Below are 22,841 nucleotides of genomic sequence, written 5' to 3' on the forward strand. Positions count from 1 at the left end.
GCTAGATTTTAATAATCGCTGGCACCTTGCACTTCGTCTCGTAATTACGCCGGTTCTTACTCCGCGTATCACATCGCCTCCAGAATTAGACGTTATTCAAGTGCGCCATTTCATTTTCTGTCGTAAACGTATTGCTCGTATTGTTCATAGCACTTCATTAGTTTGCTACTTTGTTCGCACCGACCCGATTTCTGCCCTCGTTTCTTGCCAGATGGAGCGGAAACTTTAACAAGAAAACGTGTCGCGTACTTTTTGTCATATCTTTTTTCTGCTTGTCTGCGACTGACCGTTACGTTTAATCTAAAACTTGGAAAAACCAGACGAAGCAAACTTAAAATTACATTGTGATGAAAAGAAAATATGGAATTAATAGCTATGGCAACAAAATCAAGACTTTTGCATATATAGTGTAATTTTTTATTTCGTACAAAAGATAATTCAACAACATACAAACGCCTTACTATTGGCGTATTCATATTCTCTTATTGTAATTTTCGAGTATAAAATTTGTTCGTAAGCAATAAGTGAAATTAAATTAAACTAAATTGAATGAAATATATGGAAGACGGAGTCTTACGAAATAAGACAGTAAAATAAATATCATTAAATTTAGGATTAATACGTATATACGCTCCATATTGTGAATTCTTATATACAATAACGTAATTCTTACAATAAGCGAGTTACTGAAATGTGCTCTGCAAAAGAGCTCTGTATCTCTTACAATCTTCAATACGTAAACACATTTTTCTCATTGTATCTCTTACAAGATGCTTTTAGACTTCTTCAAACTTTAAACGCGCAGGTCTCTCCAATTCTTTCGAGTTGTTAAGATTTACAATGCTCCCGAAAGCTTAACAAGAAGCTCGACGTTACTGGGCGCTTCATAATAATTTATACAACAATTTACCATTTAATAGCGTCAGATGCGAAATTATCAATGAAAAAGAAGGAAAATATTAAAAGAGAAAACAGAGAGAAATCGAGGCGATAAATTCTGTAGAATAGAAGGAAGAGAAGAAAAGCAACGTGCGTTCGTTGCTTCTCGCAAATGCAAGACTCGTCCGCTGGGTTTTGGTCTCGATCGATCGTGCGCGCGTATACATATTCTGTTACGGGCGAGCGTTTTTATTTTTTACGTGCGTAAAAATTGCGAATGATGTAAAAACAGAAGAGAAGAGCAGCTGACGCGTGATTATCGTAAACCAGAATCGATTCGCCTTTATCTAGCTTTTTCCCTCCGATTTCTAGCTGTCCCAGCTTATCTCGTATCTTACGCTCTTTTTCTATCTCTCGTCAAATAGGATTTCATTCTTTTCCCTCGGAACTTATTTGCAGATACGCTTGGTTTACTCTCTTTTTATTAGATACTGTCCAAGGATCATGAAATCTTGAGTAGAAAATGATCGATAATCGAATCAACAAAAAAATAATACGAAAACATATTTGTGCTTTTGACATCCTAAAAATTTAATTTAATAACAATACGCAACAAATAGGGATATTTATTCTCTACTTGTCGTGTATTCACATTTACGGTTTTAAGAATTTCTTTGTTTAATATTATTTAATAATAATAATTTATTCAGCCTACACGAGATTTAAATGAAAAGAAAGAAAGGAGGAAATGCAAATATGCAAAAGATAAGAAATTTTATTAAAAAGCCAAAGCTGCTATTACAATTCCTATCCAGGTAAATATAAAAAATCAAATTGAAATATATGTATAAATTTTGTACAAATATAAATCTAAGTGAGAACATAAATATAAAAGAGTATAATTGTTATATAATAACAGCGATAATAAGGTACGTTTGTATTCATATTGAAAGTTTCGAGAAAGTAAAATTAAATTTTGCCAAATTGACGCGAGGATAAAGCGAGTTTCAATTGTTTTAATGTTTAATTACTGCTAATAATTACTCTTTATTGTCAGCAAATAGTTTATTTTATTCAATACAATACATTTAACTTTTTGTGCCCTCGGTTATTATTTTTCTCTCCTTCCTCAAAATTTACCTTTTCAATAAAATTTCTCTTGAAACGACACGTGCTACTATTTTATGTGGCACGTACATTAATTAATGTGTTAATTATCGCATAATTGAATGCTGAAACGATTGAGTGCTGAAAAGAAGGGTTATTGGAAGCTAAATTTTTTAAAATGCGCGTTACTAATGAAAAACATAAATTCTCAGCTAAGGTAAAAGCGAGAGCGACGAGATCGAAATGGAAACGGATGTGAAAACATTCGACGAATGACATTCGGACGAGATGGTAAAGCGCGACGATGAATGGAGTGTCGAAACGGCAAATGGGATTTAGCGATTCAAAACGACGAACAGCGTATCCATTTCTAAAAACGTTCTTGCTCGCGTGTAAACCATGTATCACATTTTCTTATTTACTTGACATGCTGGCGGATACAGAACGATATAAGTCGACTTCGGAATCGATGCTGGAGTCTACAGTCCTCGTAAACTACAAGTTGAAAGATTATTTATATCAGAAATTGATTTTGAAAGAACATTTATGAAATATCTCTTAATCCAATTTCGATGATGTGTTGAAAGGGGTAAATAACGTGGAAGGAAATAATTTTACAGACACGTATCTAAAAATTTCGGAGTTGCTGCGATATTTCGCCGCAAAGAGCGATTTTCAGGAAACGTTTTTTCAACGAAAACGTTATAGAAAACGGAAGAAGACTATTGACGACACTTTCTTTTATCACCACAATATTCAGCGTGCAGCGAGGAGCGAATTGTTGAAAATGCGGCATTAGTGGGTTTTCTTTATGAAAAGTCCTCCCTATAGATTACGCATCGGATTGGCATTACTGCAACGTGGTATAAGTATCATCGATTTCCGATTTTCTCTGCGACTCTCGTGCGACACTTCGACTCCATTCAATTTACCGTACAGGATTACGGCTGCGAGATGAACCAGTGTCTCTCAGTATCTCTGACACGCTTGCAAAATCAGTAAAATTACTAGCATAGCAATAAATTTATAACTAAAGACAAGTGAAAGTAAATAACTGCGGTAATTAGTGCGTTATAATTATAAAATATAAAGTATATTTACAATTTTTCACTACACATGTGACGTAATATTCGATGGAAAATCCAAACTCAAAATTTACACAATAAACTTATAACTAAGGGCAAGTGAGAGTAAATAACTGTGCGGTAATTAGTACGCTATAATTATAAAATATAAAATATATTTACAATTTCACTGTATATATAACCCAATATTTGATCTAATATTGCATCACATATGTAGTGAAATTGTATAATTACTTTACACTTTTTAATTATAGTGCACTAATTACCATGCAGTTATTTACTTTCACCTGCCCTAGTTATAAGTTTGTTTGAATTTTGAGAATCTATTAGTAGTAGATTTTATTGTTACACTCTAACGTGAGGTAGATCGAGATAAATTGAATAACAGGGCGAATCAGATCATGAGTGCACGAAGAAATGTTGTCTCTCATATAAAGTCCCAAAAAATTACGAATTTTGTGATTTTGTAACGAAAAAGTATATCGAAACTTATAATAACTTTTATAGTGTATGATTTACTGAATTAGCCTAATGAAAAATTAATCTATTTAATAAAAAATAAATTGGTGATCTATTTTATCCCTCAATTTTGGAGTAAAACGAATCCTTTTTCTTTTTGCGTTATGTAATAGGAAATATCATGTTTATGTATTATTTTAATAAAGGAAAATCGCCGATACTGTCAACTGTCACAGGTCTCCTAAAATGACACCCCCTTATTTCTCAGAAACTAACTATTGCACTTTATTAATACTAATAAAATCATGATCTGTTTAGCTAATTAAAGAAGTACAAACTCATAATTCATATATTTGTGGCTTATTTCTATATCAAATCAGCTAAAAACCAATTCTATGAATCCAAGAAGAAAATTCTTACGGTGTTCTTTAGCAAATTGCGTAATTAAAATAATAGTGACTGTATTATTGATAATATTATGTCATTTTAAATGTTTATAGTTTCATAAATTAGTTTTCTTTACAGAATAGGATATATCTTTATTTATAGAATAGGAATGCTGGTATTATTGCCTACTATGTCAGTTTTGCCGCCCATTTTGTCAGACACTCATTTTTGCATAACTTACAAAAAACTTAATTATTGCAAAATTGTAAACAGTATTATAAAAATTGCTTATATTATCTGATAAAAGACACTTTTTACTTTGTATTTATATTTTTGAAGTCGTATTTTTACCTTTTGTTTAAGAAATATTGTCTAAAAATAAAGTGGTATGTCGGTATCAGTGACCTTCCTCTATATAAAATTCAAGCCAAAGTTATAAAAATTAAGAATTTACAATAAAATTTAATAAAATTTAATTTTGGTTACTTTTTTATTCGAGCCGTAATAACGACACATTATTATTATATCGTTTACTCCTCGACGATTATCTTGTCGCATTTATCGATCGTCGCTGTTTATATTTTGAAATAAAATGAATCGAATAAAATTACATGAATCTGATGATTGAGCGCCTTTAAGTGATTCTTGTCGTAATAATACGACAAGAAATAAAAAGACTATAATACACAGTAAATAATACATCGTCGAATTAAAAGCACACTATATTATCTTCCCATTATCCGGAACCATTTCGGCAGAGTTGGCTGACTTATTTAAATTTAATGTTGATCCACCCGATGATCATTTGATGAACCGTTAACCTTGAATTGCATATATTGCTAAAAATATTCATAAATCGGATTCTGTACATACAATCACAAAAATAATTGTCCACACAAGTGCACCACTATATTGATAATTTCTTCAAACTATTATCCAGTTAATTGTGGTTCCTTTCACGCATATTACAACTGATAGTTTCACAATTGGTTGTCCAAATCTAAATAAACTGTCAGTGTCGTAATAAATGAATAAAACCACCATTTTTAACACTCGGGAACAGTTTGAAGAAATTGATATAATAGCGCAATATTCGGACAATTAGTTTCGTAACTGTATATATTGTATTGTATAACATAATTATAAGACATGATAAAAATTAATATAATAATTAAGGACAGAAATTAAGGAAAGAAATTAAATTAACTTTTTTAATTAAGAGAAAAGGAAACTTCACTTACATAGCAGTTTACATTTATGAAAAATTAATCAGAAAAGAAAACAAAAAATTTTATATCTACAAAATTTATATTTATTCTACGAAATGAGTATATTATTTATGTTACGAAACACAGTTATAATTTTTCTTTATTTTTTTATTATATCAGAATATCAAATTTTGATAGTACTTTTTAGTACTATATAATAACTATGCATACATGTAGTTATTATTGAAAATGTTGATATTTTAATATTTTGTTATGTATTACAGCGTACGCGAATATTAACCAGTTTTGCGAGGAACAGAAAAACAAAATCGTTACTCCAGCATGTAACACAAATTTCCATTTGCAAGCACTGCATAAATCCGGTAACGAGCAACGCGATCGAGAGACTGTAAACGGTGAATAAAGACCAGGACGTTCGCATCGACTTATTTAAATCCAATGGCGACCCAAAAGAGAGTAGTAAGCAGGGTCGCCGTTGCGCGAGAGTCTCCATCTTCGGTTGCTATAAAATACATTTCTAGGACGAGAGACACGGGCTTTTGCCATTCCCTAGCTCCCTCGGCGTGTCGTCGGTAATATTGCTTGCAATAAATTACGCGGTCTTCTCTCCCAACAGCCCCGGTCTTTCTTCATTCCTCTCTCTCTCTCTCTCTCTCTCTCTCTCTCTCTCTCTCTCTCTCTCTCAGTCTCCTTTCTTCGTCGCAGAATCTGCCGCATCCTGAATATCCTTCAAAACGATCCCGGTCGGGACTCCCGGACGACGTATCGCCGAAAATTTTCACGGGAATGTCGAGTCAGCTGACATATCTGCCCTTATCCGCCTTCGGACGTTGAGAAATCGCACGCTGGAATTTTAACTCTTAAACTCACGTGCGCTCGTTTCCAAATACCTGAGCCTAATTACATTTTTGTATACGTTGCATAGTTGCAAGGAACTCTCTTTTATTTTTATTATACTGAAAATGAAAAAAAAAGAGTATTACTTCTTTTTCCTTGATAAAATGTTCTCTATTCTCTACCAGAACGATTTTACTGAAGTTTCTAAAAATTTAACTAGAGACAGATCTGAAAATAATTTTGTTTGGAGCATCAAAATAGATATATAGGACACGTAAATTTGTAGTTAAAATATTGAAAATTTTTGTAGTATTGTCATTAACACTTTGTGATACGTAAATTATTATATTGCGCTAATAATCATAATTCTACATAATTATTTTAATAGTCTTTAACTTTAATAGTCAGCTAAATTTTTAGATACTGTAGCAAAACCGTTCTTTCTGTGCACATATTCCGATATATAAATATTTTGAAGATCTCAGAGAGAAAAAGCAGATCGGAATTTTATTCTTGAAATGCTCACACTTTTCTTTTACAACCAGTATAAATCGTAGATATTTTATTTAACAATAGATCTGTATATTTATACTTGGTTTTTTATCTGAACGTTTACGTAGAAAATATATCCAAGCTCACTTTCCCGTAATAACATTCACTCATCTTTGTCTGCATCTCCTTGATTATTTTGTCATTACAAAGCTTTAAGCATTCTCACGATGATCTTTTCGAACGCAGTTTACTCATTCAGCATTCAGAGAAGGTACCATCTTCTGAAAACACCCTCATAAAGAATAGTTATCTGTGAACCGGACGTTATTTTGGGATTAGAAGTCTTTATCCCGAATCACTGGCCGCGCCAGTATGTCTACCCTATACTTATAACTGCTCACGTCCTGTTTTAAGCGCTCATTCGCCCTTAACCGCCACACAACCTATCCTTAACGTGTATAATCCTAGAGGGTGGGAATGGAACACGCGTGGCGCGACACGGCGGCTCGAGCGCATTATACGCGGATAAATTGCACAACCGGAAAATCTTTCCGACCGTTCGCTGATACCGCATAAAGGGACGAATTTAATATAACGGGTGGGGGATGCGATTATAAACAATGCGACCCGTCGAGGCTTTCAGTAACCATCCCTGTGCCACTCGCCACTTCTATCGCTATTCTGCACGTCACAAACGAGCTTGGCTGGCGATTATCATCCCAAAGAAGCCGTCGGGAACAGAGTTATGAACCGTCCTGATCCTGAGTAAAATTGCCAGACTTTTTGAGGAAACAGAGGATATTAAAAACTATGTCTGGTTCAACTAACTCTTCATCTTTTTCTAATTATTAGACCTAGAAAAAGATGAAAAGTTAGTTGAACCGAAATCAAAGTTAATCTACATTGGTAGAAATGGGCATAAAAGATTTTAAGACGTGATTCCACACACAAGTTCAAAACAAAAACTTCATACGACCATATGTCCAAAATGACTTAGATTTAAAAATACAAGGAGAACGTCAAAGGGAAGATTTTGAAAACCATTCGAGTTATTTTGATAAAAAATATACAAAGTTTCATCAAAATAATCAAAGTTGTTTATGAAATTTTTGAAAAAACAATTTTTCTAGCAATTATGAAAGGAAGATCACTGATACCGGTACATCACTGTATTTTTAAACAATATTTTTTAAACAAAAGCTAAAACTAAAGCTTTAAAAATATAAATATAAACTAGAAATAAGTGCCTTTTATTAGATAATATAGTTTTTATAATACTAGTTGCAATTTTGGAATAATTAACTTTTTCGTACGATAAGCAAAAATGAATGTCTGACAAAATGGACCTCAAAACTAACACAGTAGGTAGTAATGCCACATATTTCTGTTCTTTTTCTTTCACAGGAGCTATCTGTATAAAATATCTACAAGTGAATGTATATAAAATTTTCTAGAATCTTTTTGATATAAAATGTTTTTTGTTATTTATATGCATACTTTGTACTGTTCTGTAGGATACTAATGTAACATAGTTTTTTTTTTAATTTTCCCATATAAGTACACGATTACTTTTAGTCAGACGCAAACGCCGCGTGTCACTTATAAATATATATTATAGTTTAATAAGTTTTTACTTTTTTAATTATCTCAAAAAAAAATCAGATTAATAAAGTGCAATAATTAGTTTTCAAGAAACAAGGGGTGTTTCTTTAGGAGACCTATGTCAGTATCAGCGACTTTCCTCTATTTATTTTAATCTTATTGTTTCTTAATTTTTTAAAATTTTCTTCTTGATACTATAATTTTATTCTGTAGCGTGCAATAACATACAGTGAGTGCAAAAAGTATTTGTACAGAACAAATATTTTTTAAAAAAACTTTATTTTCAAAAAGTAAATATTATCCAGCGAGAAATAAATCATCGAATTGATGTCGTATCGATATAAATACGATGATTTCAACATTAATTTAACGTCGATTCGACGTTTAATTGATCATTTCTTGTTGGATAATTAACAATTTATTCATACAGAATAAAATAGACTGTATGTTTATTAAAATGATATATACCAAAAAGAGATGTGTATTAATTATACAAAATATTATCATCTGAAAAATAAGCGAAAATTAAAAATTGTATTGTTTGAATGCTCGAAAAGTATTCGTACATATATGAGAAATTTACCTTCTAAAATCAAGAATACTTGCTTATTTGTTTATGTTAGAACAGAATGTATTTATTGTATAAAATTGCTAATTAATGTTTATTTTCTACAAATAAGACTTTTTTTATAACAAATTTCCTTCTACGAATACTTTTTGCTCTCACTATATATACAATATTTCATTATGTTTTATGTATAATGTTATACGTGCGAATTTTCTTTGGTAACAAAATGAGTGTTCCTGATTTTCTTCAGGCTTATTGATTTACTTGACAGTCGAAAAAAAAATACTGTATTATTGCTCACATTGTTCACTCCTTTCTAAAGCGCTAAGAGACCGAGTTTGTGAAATATCGTGTGTGGTACGAAATTTAATACTTCGTCGCCGTATATTAAGTCGCGGTGGCGTGGACAATGCCGAGGTCAGCGACCCATGAATGCGAGTATCCTGATAAAATTTAACGGACCAGCTGCACCCGCGCAACGCCGCGAATCTCTCTTCCCCGATGTTTCGCCTTCCATATGGTAATATACATGCACGCACGCACACACACGCACGCACACATACACACATACGCACTTGACACGCGGCGTTTGCGTCTGACGTCAGTCTATAGAAATTCTAAACAAAGAAATTGATTATTTTAGCGCGACGCGGAAAGAGGAAACGCGCAGCCGACCTCCTCGCTGTAACTTACAGCTTTCACGATGAATTCGTAGCTGAAGCTTTTCTCAGAGAGAAATGAGACGCGACGTCTGGCTGTAATTTAACGTAGAAAACTAAAGTAATTCAGAAGGCAAGCTTGGAGAATGAAAGTACAAAATCCTATTCTTTAATTAACTTCTTATTTTTAATAAGCGTTACGTAAAAGGAAAATACAACATTTAAATGAAAATGTCCATTAAAAAGAAATTCTAGTCCTTATTACTAACATTATAGCAGTAATAATCATAATTATGGTAACATATAATTATAGTCATAAATACCAAAAATTTTTCTCTCAGTGGAAAAAGAAGATAATAATTTGAATAAATGAGAATAATTGACTAAATGAATAAAAAAACCGCAGAAAATAATCGAAATAATTATTGTTACCTATTATGTAACAAAATAATAATCAAACTTTTTACTATTATATACTCAGGATTGTCACAAAATTAGGAAAATCAGGGACTTGTCAGGGAAATTAAAAATGCTCGGGAAAATCAGGAAAAAATAAAAAAATTTTACAAAATTTTCTGGAAAATTAAAATCCTTGACTTGAAAGAAGTTTATTACATATTGAAAAAAAATTTATTAAATCTTAATACATATATTTCTTTGAATAGTACTCTTAAGTAAACATAAACTTACACACACCAAATAAATATTTACTCAATAAAGAAAAATAATAATTAAATCAGATTAATGATTTTTGTATCAAATAAATATATATTTACATTTAATAAATATTTAAACAAATATTTGATATTCAAACACATATTTATTAAAATCCAATTTTTTTTCAGTGTATCGCGTATTGCATCAACAGATTGATCAGTGTGGTTATTTTATAACATGTACCTTCACTAGCAAACGTTTATAAAATGTAATCGCGCGATCGATCAATTTTATAAATGTAATCAATCAATTTTATATATGTAACGCCTGCTGGAAAAGGCATTACATTTATATAACCTGACATACTGACCAATATGTTGATGCAACATGCGATACATTAATTTCTCTACAAAATATTTAATGGTTTCCAAATCAGGATGAAAATTTCAAAATATTATTGAAAGTTCAAGGAACGTCTAAAATTTCATCTGAAAATCAGAGAAAAGTTGTTGAATTTTAGAATAAAGAATTTGTGACAACCTGTGTACATCGAATTGGAAAACAAATCCCTCGTCGGTGACAAACTCATCACACGGTGAACGGAGAGATTGTAGATATATAATAAATAATACATCAACGGTATGCAGTTTATGAAAGAGAGTCGTGGAATCCTACGAGTAAAGTAATTTGTAACCAGAGAGGAAAAGAGAGAGTTATGTGGCGCTCGTGCTATGTTCCGCAATTAGCGGGAATCAATTTGTGTCGGAAACTATTAAACACCACTTCCTTCCCTCCTAATTTTCCGGCATTATTCGCCACCTCCGTTGAACCCGAAGACACGCCTGCTGCATAAAATGCCGACGCGAATAACATAAATTACGGAGTCGACACGTGTCGCCGATAATCAACAAACCAACAAGTATAACATGCGCGGCGGGTTGTAATTAACAAATGTAATTCTCGGTTTGCAGAAACGGATCCCATTTTGCACGGCGAATTACGTGTGCGTGAAACGCGCTCTCATCGCTAACCGAAATCAATTCTCTCATGTATTTCCAGTTGCTTTTTGAAAATAACGAATATTAAATGTCTTTAATAACAAAGATTAAACATTGAAACGTTTGTTGATAATTTTCAATTAAATGAAAAATTTTTAATTTTATCGAATTAAATGTCTCGCCTTTCTTTCTAAAAATATGTTAAATATTTATGATATTTCATTAATTCTTCGTTCACCGTTACGTATTTTTAAAAAATGCGCGAAAATCAAATGAACCGTGACTTTATTTAAACATTTTCAATATACAGCTTTATGTGAAATTTAATAATTCATTTAATTAAGAAGAGAAAATTATAACTTTTATTAAATTCAGATTTGCATGTCTATCCTCACGGAAAATCTTGTATATCATTGATAATTAACAAATCAATCCTTGCTGATTGAAATGAATATTTCTTCGTACAGGTTTTGTGTATAATTTATAACAATAACAAAATAACGTTAAATGACATCAATTACTTTATCTTTTCAATGTAAAATATCTATATTTTCTTATAAATTTGTTATATTAGGGTAAGTCGGGGTAAGATGCCATTTGTAAATATTTTCCATGTTTATCCTTAGATAGCGATAGCATTAGTGGCGCGCTCAGTTTGTTCATTTGTAAGCCAGTGACGATATAACACTCGCTATTTGTGTTTATTTTCAAAGATTGTGAATTTATCGAGGTAAGTTGAAAAAGTACTGTTCTGTTAACATTTTATACGAAATTTAGAATTTACATTAATTTTTTGTAGACTTTATTTCACAAATACGCAGTGAATTACATTGAAGTATCAAGAGAATTTTTTAACCTCTTATATGATTTTTGAGAGCACATGTTTTTAATATAGAAATTTCTGATAATATTTTTTCTAGTTGTGTTGGGGTATAAGATGCCATTTGTTAATTCCCATGTTTATGCTTAGATAGTATTAGTGGCGCGCTCGGTTTGTTTATTTGTAAGCCAGCGATGATATAACACTCGCTATTCGTGTTTATTTTCAAAGATTGTTAATTTTAAGAAAAAAATAATTCTTTATTTTTGGAATAATTAATCTCTATTGTTGAGAAGAATAGCTGTTGATAAAAATTTTTATTCTTACAAATCATATATTATGTTTTATTTAGTTGCGATGTTAGGGCATCTTATTCCAGATCTTGTGGCATCTTACCCAATAGGTTGGGTAAGATACCACTTTATAAGGTTTTTATTTTTTTACTACGACGTAAAAGTCTTATGAGATACATATATGTAACTAAACCATAATAAATAAAACTAATCAAACTTTTCATTGGTTCTATATTCTTTTATGTATCGATAACGGTAAAAAATATATCGCGATCCAAAGTTAACTATGGCATCTTCACTCGACTTACCCTATATGTACTTCACTGTTTCTTTACTGTGTTACTAGCGTAACAGTATTAATTAATAAAAAATAATATTTTTCTAATAATTTCCACATAAAAAAATACGCAATTCATATTTCAAATATCTTATTCAACAATAAATTTATTAATTTTTAATTTTATTAATAATACATTTTTATCTGTTTATTAATAGTATACGTTATCTAACATACTATATTTTATTCGTAAAGTTGAAGAAAAGAATTTTTGTGCTGAAAGCTTTTAAAAAAGCTTAATTTCACTTAAAGAAAAACTTACAATATAAAAAAGCTTAATTTAGTTAAAGAAAAGCTCTACTTATGTAATTACGTTCTGCTTATTGTTTATCCATAATGGTTTTTCACGTTAGTTTGTTCACACTTCCATACCAGGTGGAATAAGGTTTTCCCATTCGGGAAACGAAAAAACTTTCAGGAGAGAAAACAGTGAGAGACTTTTCGTATCGCAGAGCTGCGAAAAACACCACAGTTTCACGCTCATTTCGCGCTAAATTCCTGTTTTTTCTTTGCTGATACTTGCTACAGCAATTACAATTTACTTTTTTCTCAAAAAAGTTTTGTGTTGCTTGACGTTACTTTGGTGTTTTCAGGCAAAAAGGAAAATTAGAAGATAATTGATAAGCAGAGTAAGCATTCGATACTCCTTTCTTTCTCTTTCTTTTAATAAGCAATCTTATCTTTAAACCGAAATGTCAGCCTCTCTCTCTCTCTCTCTCTCTCTCTCTCTCTCTCTCTCTCTCTCTCTCTCTTAAAAAAATCTCTCTCTTAGAAAAATTATATAAATATCTCTGTTTATATATTATTTATTCTTAGAGACTATAAATTAACTGAAAATTAATAAAATTATATTTATTTATTAAAAACACCTTTAAAATTTACCATGTTCTAAATACTGTTAGAGAGCACTTTTGATTTAAAGACTAATATGTCGCAAAAATTGTGAATAAAATCAATTATTCGAAGACATAATAGTAATGTTTTTATTATAAATTTGCGGCGAGATATATGTTAAAAGCAAATGATTATATTTTACGCATATTTTTCATTAACAAGACTTTATTGTAAAAGTCCTATTAATGAAAAATATGTATAAAATACTTCTTGCACAAAGCAAGTTATTTTGTTCGTGATACCTTTTTTCTATATATATATTTTGTGTTTAAATGAAACAACAAATTGATTGTGATATACGTACATTTTATTCATCACTCATTTGGACGTTTTCAGGTTACACATTTGGACACCATCAATATATTTGGATTTTAACAAAAAGAATAAAGTATATAAATCCGTTAATAATAATAAAAAGATAATATGTACATATAAATGTTCATATAAATCATTTATTCTGCTGGAGGATATATTTTTAAATTTCACAAACTTTTATACATTTCCTATAATTAAATGCTATATTTATACCTCTAGCTGAGATTTGAGAGTTGAAAGTTTGCGGCTATAAAAATTGAAAGTTGAAACATAACAATTAGCAGTTTAAAGTTCAGAGTTAGGAATTGAAGATCAGGAATTTATGCATATACAAACTTGCAAACATTATTCTAAAATTTAAAATTTAAATCATATTCTATAAATCCTAACAATAATACCCTATGCCTCTCTAGATTTTACTACCGAATCTCAATCATATGAGTTTCTAACAATGAATAGAACCTTTCATTAATGAATCGCGCGTCGGATTCGCGTTTGCCCCAAAATAACATCAAACATGAGAAACCTCGTTGCAATTACCTGGTCGACCTGGTTTTATTTCAAATATTCTTGAAAAACAGAGTCGAGGCACATACATAGATGCGCACGTGTCTCATCCGTGTTTAATTTCGACGACGATGGCGTCGGATTCAGCACCGTACGATTTTTATTCATGTCGTTCTTCCAACTGCCCGCGAATTTCACGTTGATGAAATCGGACTGGGATCTCTCTCGCGAGCCGAGCCTGGAGAACGCGTTCCCCAGGAAGCAGCACTCGTCAACGATCGCTTGTCGGAAAACGATAAATATCACCGCTCGTAAATATCATGCGGTTAGCAACAATAAATCCCGCGTTACTTCGAAATCCCCACGCAGGAGGTAAATCTCGAAGGACGCTGCACTTCGGCTCTCATTTTACACATTCGTTAATGCTGCATTGTACACTAAAGATCGGTATTCATCAGTCAGTTCTTACATTCAAAACTATCTTAAGGATGTACTTGAGATATTTCAAAATGATAAAATTATGAAAAAATTACAGATTGTTCTTCTCTTTATCAATTATTCTTTTTACATTCGATTGAAATTGACCAATATCTTGTGGTTTAAAGGTTAGTGCTTATTACTCGTATTGTGTTTCGAGACTTAATAAATGACACAACTGAGCACAAATTTGCAGTGCATACATATTTCAATAAATCGTTTTAAAGTTATTTTAAACTAATTAAACATTTTATTATAATACTGTTGTCTATGTATTTATCTGAAATTGCAGAGGGCTTCAACTTGGGATAACAAGTATCAGTGACCCAGTTAGATTACCGGCCCAAAGTAATGAACTTGCTATAGATCTCTTGTCCAGTTTAGAAACTGTGTTAAACGAAAACACGAGTATATTATAAAGTATAATATCGTCTTATGGGAGAGGTACAGATACTCTTGCATGGAGAAATTCAGAGTTTCACGCATATCGCATGATCGAAACTGTGGTGAACAAACTATGAATTTATATACAATGTGTATTTCTTAGCTCTTGAGATAGCCGAACTTTTCACAGCGTGTCCTAAATTCTGAATCAAACATTTCAGATAGAATTTTATGACATCATATAATATTATCTTGTCTTTTTAATCGTAAAAAATTATCTTAAAAATTATAATATTTCAGCTTTTTAGTCACTAAATAATCTCCGTATTTAAGATTACATTTTTTATACTTAAGAAACAGTATATTATAATCTTTAAAATACCAATTAGCATTTAAAAAATAAAAATATTTTTTACTTAACTTATATATTTATGCGCGTATTGAATTTTTTAAAATTTAGTTGTTTTTTTCAATCGTAAAGATATTTATATTTATTATATATAGATATAAACATATAAACAATATTTGTATTTATATAAATAATACAATTTATATAAAATAAAATATTTACTTATTATAATCGAAAAGGAATATTATGAATGCATATATAAATATATATGACATGCGCTTGCACTACGTGCAGTGTAATGCAATAATCTCTAAAGCATGGTAAATATTTCGAGAATCGTTTATTTCGGAACCTCTTTTTTTCTATTCTCGTTCAGGATACGCCAGTTGGGTCAAGCTAGATAAATGGACTGTCGAGGACATCCTTCCGAGAATGGAATCCACCCTCGATTCTGTTTGCCCAACGGAACATGGAATAATCGTCACGCGGCACTGTACTTGAATCAAATCGAAAAGCGGTGACATCGATCTTGTTTTATATTAACAGATATTTAGATTGTGCTTCAATCGCACTCTATTCCAAAAAAAGAAATCAGCCCGTCAAAATTCCATCAATATTCCATCGATATCACCTTAAATTTTTCATTTATGAATCTTTAGTGTGATATATAAAAAAGTAGTATTTATTTAACTGTCTCTAACACGCTTTTAAGTTTTCTCTAACAAAATTTAAAAAATAGTAAATAAATAAGTATGCAAATTTTTTAAATAAAATTGCTAAAATTTCACGAGGAACGCTAGAATTTAAAAAATTCGCAGCATATAAAATTTTTAAGTACATATCTCATGCAAAGTATATAGATTATTTTTATATAAATGCATATAAATAGTATTAATTTTAATTTCCAAGCTTATTTTAATAATTAATAATAGTAATTTAGTTTTGTTTATCCTAACAAAAATTCATCCACACACACACACACACACACACACACACACACACACAAAAATATTTTTTTATATCTATTACAAAAAAATTTATTACACACGCGTATATGTATAAATACTGCTCATTATACAGCATTAATATACATTATCAACCCCGATTGACGAAATAATCAGAAAACAGCACATATTCGTCTCGAGAAAATTTGCCATCAACATTCTGTTGAGATTAATTTTTACACCATTCGAAATTCGCATGAAGTTTGAAAGTAAGGCTGATTTATTAATATACGCACGTCTAACGTATAGCGCGTAAAGTAAGCGGAGAGGCAGCTTCCACTTATACAGTTTTCCGTAGAGAATTACTCTCTTCGCGGCACTCCCGTGGGACACATTCGCCGCTCCTTGTGTGCGCGACGACGTTTCCTGCATAATGAAACAATATCGTTCGTGCCCTGTTCTCGATCTCCTTGCAAGATCGAACGAGCACCTTCGGCTTCCCTATTCTTTTATTTAATTCCTTGTAGTGGGTATCGAGGGAGAATCAAATTCGACGATATGTTCAGCGCGCCTTAAACTTAAAAGATGCATACACCAAAGGAGGAAAGCTCGGCGGAAAATCTTCACCGAGAAATCGCGAGCGCGAGAGATGACTTTGATGGATCAGTCGCCCTTGTTAACTCTGTGTTACCGTTGTGTTCCCTCGACGATATTTGCGGGTGCGCTCGTATAATCTACGTCGTACGGCTCCTCTTCTTCGTCGTCTTATTACCGGAATAACGTAATATTGCCAGCATGTAGTCGGTGAGATCGTTGATACGACGAGGCGCGATCGCGCTAAGACGCCTCTCTTCATCCGACTTAACGACATTCTCGTGGCGGATTAGGTCGAGCGAGATAACAAGTCCGGGTGCAGAGCAAGACAGGGCACATGACGCTCCGTGTCGAATGGGCTGGGATTAGCCGGAGATCCGGCGAACCTGAAGCGCGGATACCGCGCTTAGCGAGATCCTGACGTCGAGCGCGTTTCGCGCGAGATTTTCATGGGTCCGCATCGTTTACGTGCGATTTAGTGGAAGCGTTTACCCACTTTGCGCTTTTAGCATAATGCAACATCGTCGGATATTGGGATGCAAAGCGCGGTTGAGAGCTGCAACTAGTGTCTTAAAACTATAAAGACGTCGACTTGACGGCTGCATTGAGCCCCGGATTTACTTAGCGACTGGAAGAAAAATTTTTAATCAAATAGACCAATAATCTATTAGTCGACTGGAAGAAAAAAAAAGAATTAATATATAAAATTTAAATTCTTTTTCTTCACAGGCATGAGGCAATATAATCAGAATTAATCTCGGTTAAACTTGTTTTAATCTCTCGGTTCGATCAACTTGCTCTCTCCATCTTTTTCTAATTCTTAGAATTAAAAGAAGCTGAAGAGTTAGTTGATCTAAAATTAAAAATTTATATAAAATGCTATTTTACAATCATGTTTGTAATTGCTCTGAAGAATGTTAATTGCAATTGTCGTTTCTCACAGGAATCCGACAGTCTGGCGGTATTCTCTGAGCTGCTGAGATACACAAGCGTACGCGAGCTGAGCTTATGCAACGCACGCTTGCATTTAGCAGTGCATGAAGGTCCTTTGGCGAGATTGGGACGTCGCGACGACGCCGGTGCCGAGCTTCTGCGAGCCGCACCACCCCCGGCCTGTCCCGCGATCGTCTTCCTGAGGCTAGCTGGATTTCAAGTGAGTGAATACCCTCTCTTCTTACAATTAGATACCATTCCGTAAAGATATTGTATTAAGTAAAGTTTATCCACAAATTTTTCTCAAAAATCCAAACACACACACATACACTGAGTACGAAAACCGATCATAATTTGTTATCATCATCTTTATATTCTGATAATTAACTGAAATATTGAATATTTCATTAATTTTTTGTTCAAATAAAAAAATAAATTTTTTATTGTCAAAATTTCAATTACACAACTTTCATATTTATAAAAGTAATCCAAAAATCGTAGTTTACACATGAAACGATCGGAAGACTATAAAAGCGGCTCCGAGTCAGTATACTTTATACAGTATTACATGAAATGAAGGATAAAATAACTAGCGAGAGATCCTTGAAACTCGCCTACATCTCGTTTAATGAACGTGATTCCACAATGTAACAATACTGCAATGACATACGCAATCCTATTATACCGGACTAACATACGAAGCTTTGACCATTTGCTGATGCAGTTACACGTCTTCGAATGCATCGTGCATATCCGGGCGCCCGTGGTATTACGGGAAGATAACATACGTATATACGGCATCGCGATTCCAGTAGACGCAGATGTAGCTGTCTACTGACGTCTCTCCGACGAGTTTCCTGGATGTACAAGGCTATGTAGCTATCGTGTTCCCAGGATCTGGGCTGGAACCATTAGACACATCCACGTTTTAGCCACGACAGAGGGGCACAGTCCGTGATGTGAGTCCCTTCTCTCGCGGAGATGATTCGTTTCGCTTGAAAAATGGATCTCCGTTACGATTCGTGAAACACACCAGAAGAAAATCGGTTATTCCACTGTAACACAGAATATCGTGTTCCCCCTCACCTAATATGGTGCCTTCTCGGGTAATTCTGATTCCGGTCAGGAAATTACGAACGTGCTCGCGCCATGGAACATATCCTAATATCGTCTCACTGAAAGTCTGATTCCAGACAAGAAACTCCGATCCAAGAATCCTATACGTATCTAGACATTTTGTGGAAAGGAGAAAGAGCGTGAGATATCAATTATCATTTAGCCCATATCAGAGAATTTATGCACACGGAATGCAGAATGCAATTCTCGGTATTAGAAGGAGCGAAAAAAACTAATTTTTCTCTGGAAAAATTGCATTCGAACAGGATTTTTTAAATGAGACCAATTTTAGGCTAACGAATGAGCGCTTTAAGTTACGCACGAATCGACGCGCGACGTGCGGTGAATGTATCTACGTTGTTTTATTATCTCACTAAAAAGAACAGATTTTTTACACAATAACTATGCATGATATTTAAATATCTCACTATTTGAAATACAGCTTACTTTATAAAAGAAAAATTTCAAACTGATATCTCTAAAGCAACGGCCGAAAATAATAGATAAATAATGAGGGACCCAATTTGCATAAAAGTCTTATTTTAAAATAAATATGTCGTAAAATAAAAAGTTTTATCATAAAATGAATATTTGTATACAAATCAAAGACCTTTTGAATACAAGTTTTAAAATATTTAATCGATGCCACTATAATATTGGTATTTTTTTAATAGATTATAGAATTTTATGAAAATGTAATAGAAGCAATTTTTTTCAATGTTAGATATAACGTTTGAGAATAATTTTTATTATTTTTCTTTTGGAAAAAAAACCTTTCTTATAAAAAGAAAGATTGATTATACTAAGATAAATATTTCATTTTACGTCGCGAAAGCCAATTCCATGTCCGGAATGTTCGCCAGATTTCGTGTCACTTCCCTCCTTTATCTATAAGTCATACATTTTCGATTGCATGCGCAATTACTGTCCGCACCACGACAGCAATAAATAAAGGACAGCCCGGACCAACATACGTCTTTGTAGTCTCCGCATTAAACCAACCCCCAATTCCATTACCCTTGTCTCCGTGCAGGATATCCCTAAAATAAATCGCTGAACTTTGCAGCTGCGTTTCCCATCTTTGCCAATTTGCAATTCGGTTTTTCATTAATGAAGATACAGCTTTGCTCGTCTTGAGTTTTTAATTAAGCACTTTCGTTTTAATCACTTTTCAAGTTGACATAATGATTTAACTTGCTTTTTTTAAAGGCACGAGTAAACTAACTTAGATGTTTTCAACTTGAAAATTGCTCTTCTAATGTTCTTAAATAAGTTAAAAGATTATGTTAAAATTTCGAGACTATACTAAATTCAAGATTAAGAAAGATAAAATTTTATTATTAAATAGGTACTTTTTGAAATTTAATTGTTGTCTTTTTAATTGCTTCTTACTTAGAAATAAAGATGAAAATGATCGAGAAAAACTAGAAACATTAAATAAAAAACTCAACAGTTGTTTTTTTAATACCTGGAAATTTATTACTTGGATATATTTTTTGGAACATTTAACGATTTTGATGTTGTACTAGAATTATTCTAGAATTCAATTTTTGCATTCATCTAAAAGATCTCTGTGAAAAGATAACTATAAAAATTAAAATGTAGCACAATGACTAAGTGATATTGATATACTATCGTTCATAATAATAATAATAATAATTATTATTATTATTGTTGTTGTTGTTGTTGTTATTTATAGTTAACAGAAATAATATTTTATTAGAATAATTAACTTCTTTTGTGATACATTCGTTATCATTGTATATAAAATATAAATTCTGTTTTGATTAAAAATAATTTTTTTTGCAAGAACCCGTTTTTTACATATTACTTTTCTTTTAAAAACCTGTTTCTTTATTTCTGCTTAGAGATGGTAAAAAGAAACCAATCTAAAATTGGTCAGGAAAGCTCATAATAATAAGAAATTACTGCCAGGCTACTGACATCCTGTATGTTTTTCTTTTCTTACTTCAATTTAAACGAGTATATAAACGAGCGAAACAAATTGCGCCCGATAAGATCTGCCGACAGAATTATTTCTGATTGCAGGTGACAGTGAACGATCGTCTGGCATTGCGCGGGCCGTTGCTACTGCCGTTCCTGGCGGGTTTCACATCGCTGAGTGAGCTTGACCTGTCGCTAGATAAATCAACAATCGGCGGCAGTAGTGGCTCGTTGCTTTTCATCGACGACAAGATTCTACAGCAGTTCTTCTGTTGCTTGGCGGCGCACTTCCGCAGTCTGCAGTCGCTCCGGATCAATTTCTGGCGGGTCACCCTGGAAGACAGTGACCGCACAATGCGACAAATCGCCAAGCATCTCAAGCTATGCGGTTTAAGCTTCCTCAGGGCGAACGGCCTAATCGTCACCGACAGCGCCAAGCGTGTGCAAATGGAACACGTGTTCGTGCAGACGATTCTCACGCACCTACAGTGTCTCACCTGGCTGTGCCTGGACGGCGTCGAGCTAACCGAGACGCAAGCCACCAGCGTGGGCAAGTGTGTGCGAGATCGTTATCCCGGTATCACCCTGGAAATCAGCGCCAAGGATATCCACGTAAGATCCGTCAAGGCCCTGGTGACCGCGGCCGAGGAGGGTGGCAGAACGGAAGTGGTTTACACCGGCGGCTCCAGCTGCCGCCTGAAGATCACAAAGCTCCAGAAGGGCGGCCGAGGCAAGAAGAAATGAAGGGCTCGCGGGCGATAATTCGGAGGAAGTTATCCTGGCACACAGTTTACCGCGAGGTAAAGGGAAACGAAGAGTGTCGATTGAACGAGATCGATTGATCTCTTCGCGGATGCGACTGTGGAACTAGGAAAGTTCCGAAGATTGGAGGGAGAGAAGGCAACGGGATTAAATCAACAGATCGTGCTGGAGAAGCGATACGGAAAAGCTCGAAGTATCGGAAAAGGGATTAGATAAGATGGAGATATAATGTAGATTTTCTAGGAGCGCGAGACGGATATCAAAGAGAGATAGTACGTTGAGAGCGAACATCGACATCGACTTCAACTGCAGCGTGTGAGTCGCACGTTGAATGAAGAAGAGGCTGAAGATGCAGGGGAGCACGAAAAAGGAAAATGCGGGTTAACTTTGCGGATTTTCGTCTTACTGTGATTTCGTTTCCTGCGCGTCAGGCGCGCTTACCTACGATATAGACTCTATAGATTATAGCGATTTATTAGACCTCGAAAACGATTCGAAGGCAATGGGAGATGCACTACGCTTTCACTCACCTAACCGCGTTCAAGAAATTAATGAGATACTAAAAGAAGCGCAAACACACAACCAATATGGTCTAGGAAATCATTTTCGCTGTTTTAACATGATTTTGGCATCATTTTTCATCAGAATCGTGTCGCGCAAATAAAAATGATGTCAAAGCCAAATCGCCTGTTTAAAAAATATACCTCTCATTTTGAAGCGTTTGTTTTTAAAGTACTGGTTTGTAAATGTTGTCGTTGATAAGACGGATTAATAATCTTGTCATATGGACTTATTTATATATCTCTCTTCATATCTATTTTTCATACTTCACGTATTTTCTAATTTTTTAAATGAATTTTTTTACTTTTGTAGGCGTAATAAGTTGAATTACTTCGTTCACATATATCCCGAAGTATTTATTTTAATAAATAGGAACAAGATTGCGTTTGCTTCATTTTATGCAATTATAATAATGAACTAATGAATTTTTACGTATAAATCTCATTATTATGAGAGAAAATCGATTTCGTTGACTAAACGAAGATGGAAATTTTCGATGCCGTGTAGAAAAATGTTCTTCCCGATATCTTTTTAAAGGGAAGAAGGCGAAAATATAAGAGAGAAAATATTTATCACGCGCGAGAGGAAGATGTTTTAAGCGATGGAAAAAGAGGCTGTTGCGATTACATAAGTATCGTTCGTTGTTGTTAGA

General features: G+C 33.2%; 1 protein-coding gene across 2 annotated transcripts in view; it reads left to right on the top strand.

Moving 5' to 3' along the window:
* The window catches only part of LOC108765743 (uncharacterized), a 150,704-nt gene extending 128,308 nt beyond the window's left edge, over positions 1-22,396 (top strand). For both annotated transcript variants that reach the window (XM_018514588.1, XM_018514596.1), the window contains exons 10-11: positions 17,817-18,026; positions 20,972-22,396. In XM_018514588.1, coding sequence (XP_018370090.1) covers positions 17,817-18,026; positions 20,972-21,610 — 849 coding nt within the window. In that variant the 3' untranslated portion in view covers positions 21,611-22,396. The remainder of the gene's footprint in view (positions 1-17,816; positions 18,027-20,971) is intronic.
* Positions 22,397-22,841: the final 445 nt, after the last annotated feature.

Source organism: Trachymyrmex cornetzi, unplaced genomic scaffold (assembly GCF_001594075.2).
Source record: "Trachymyrmex cornetzi isolate Tcor2-1 unplaced genomic scaffold, Tcor1.1 scaffold117, whole genome shotgun sequence".
Classification (NCBI taxonomy): Eukaryota; Metazoa; Arthropoda; class Insecta; order Hymenoptera; family Formicidae; genus Trachymyrmex; species Trachymyrmex cornetzi.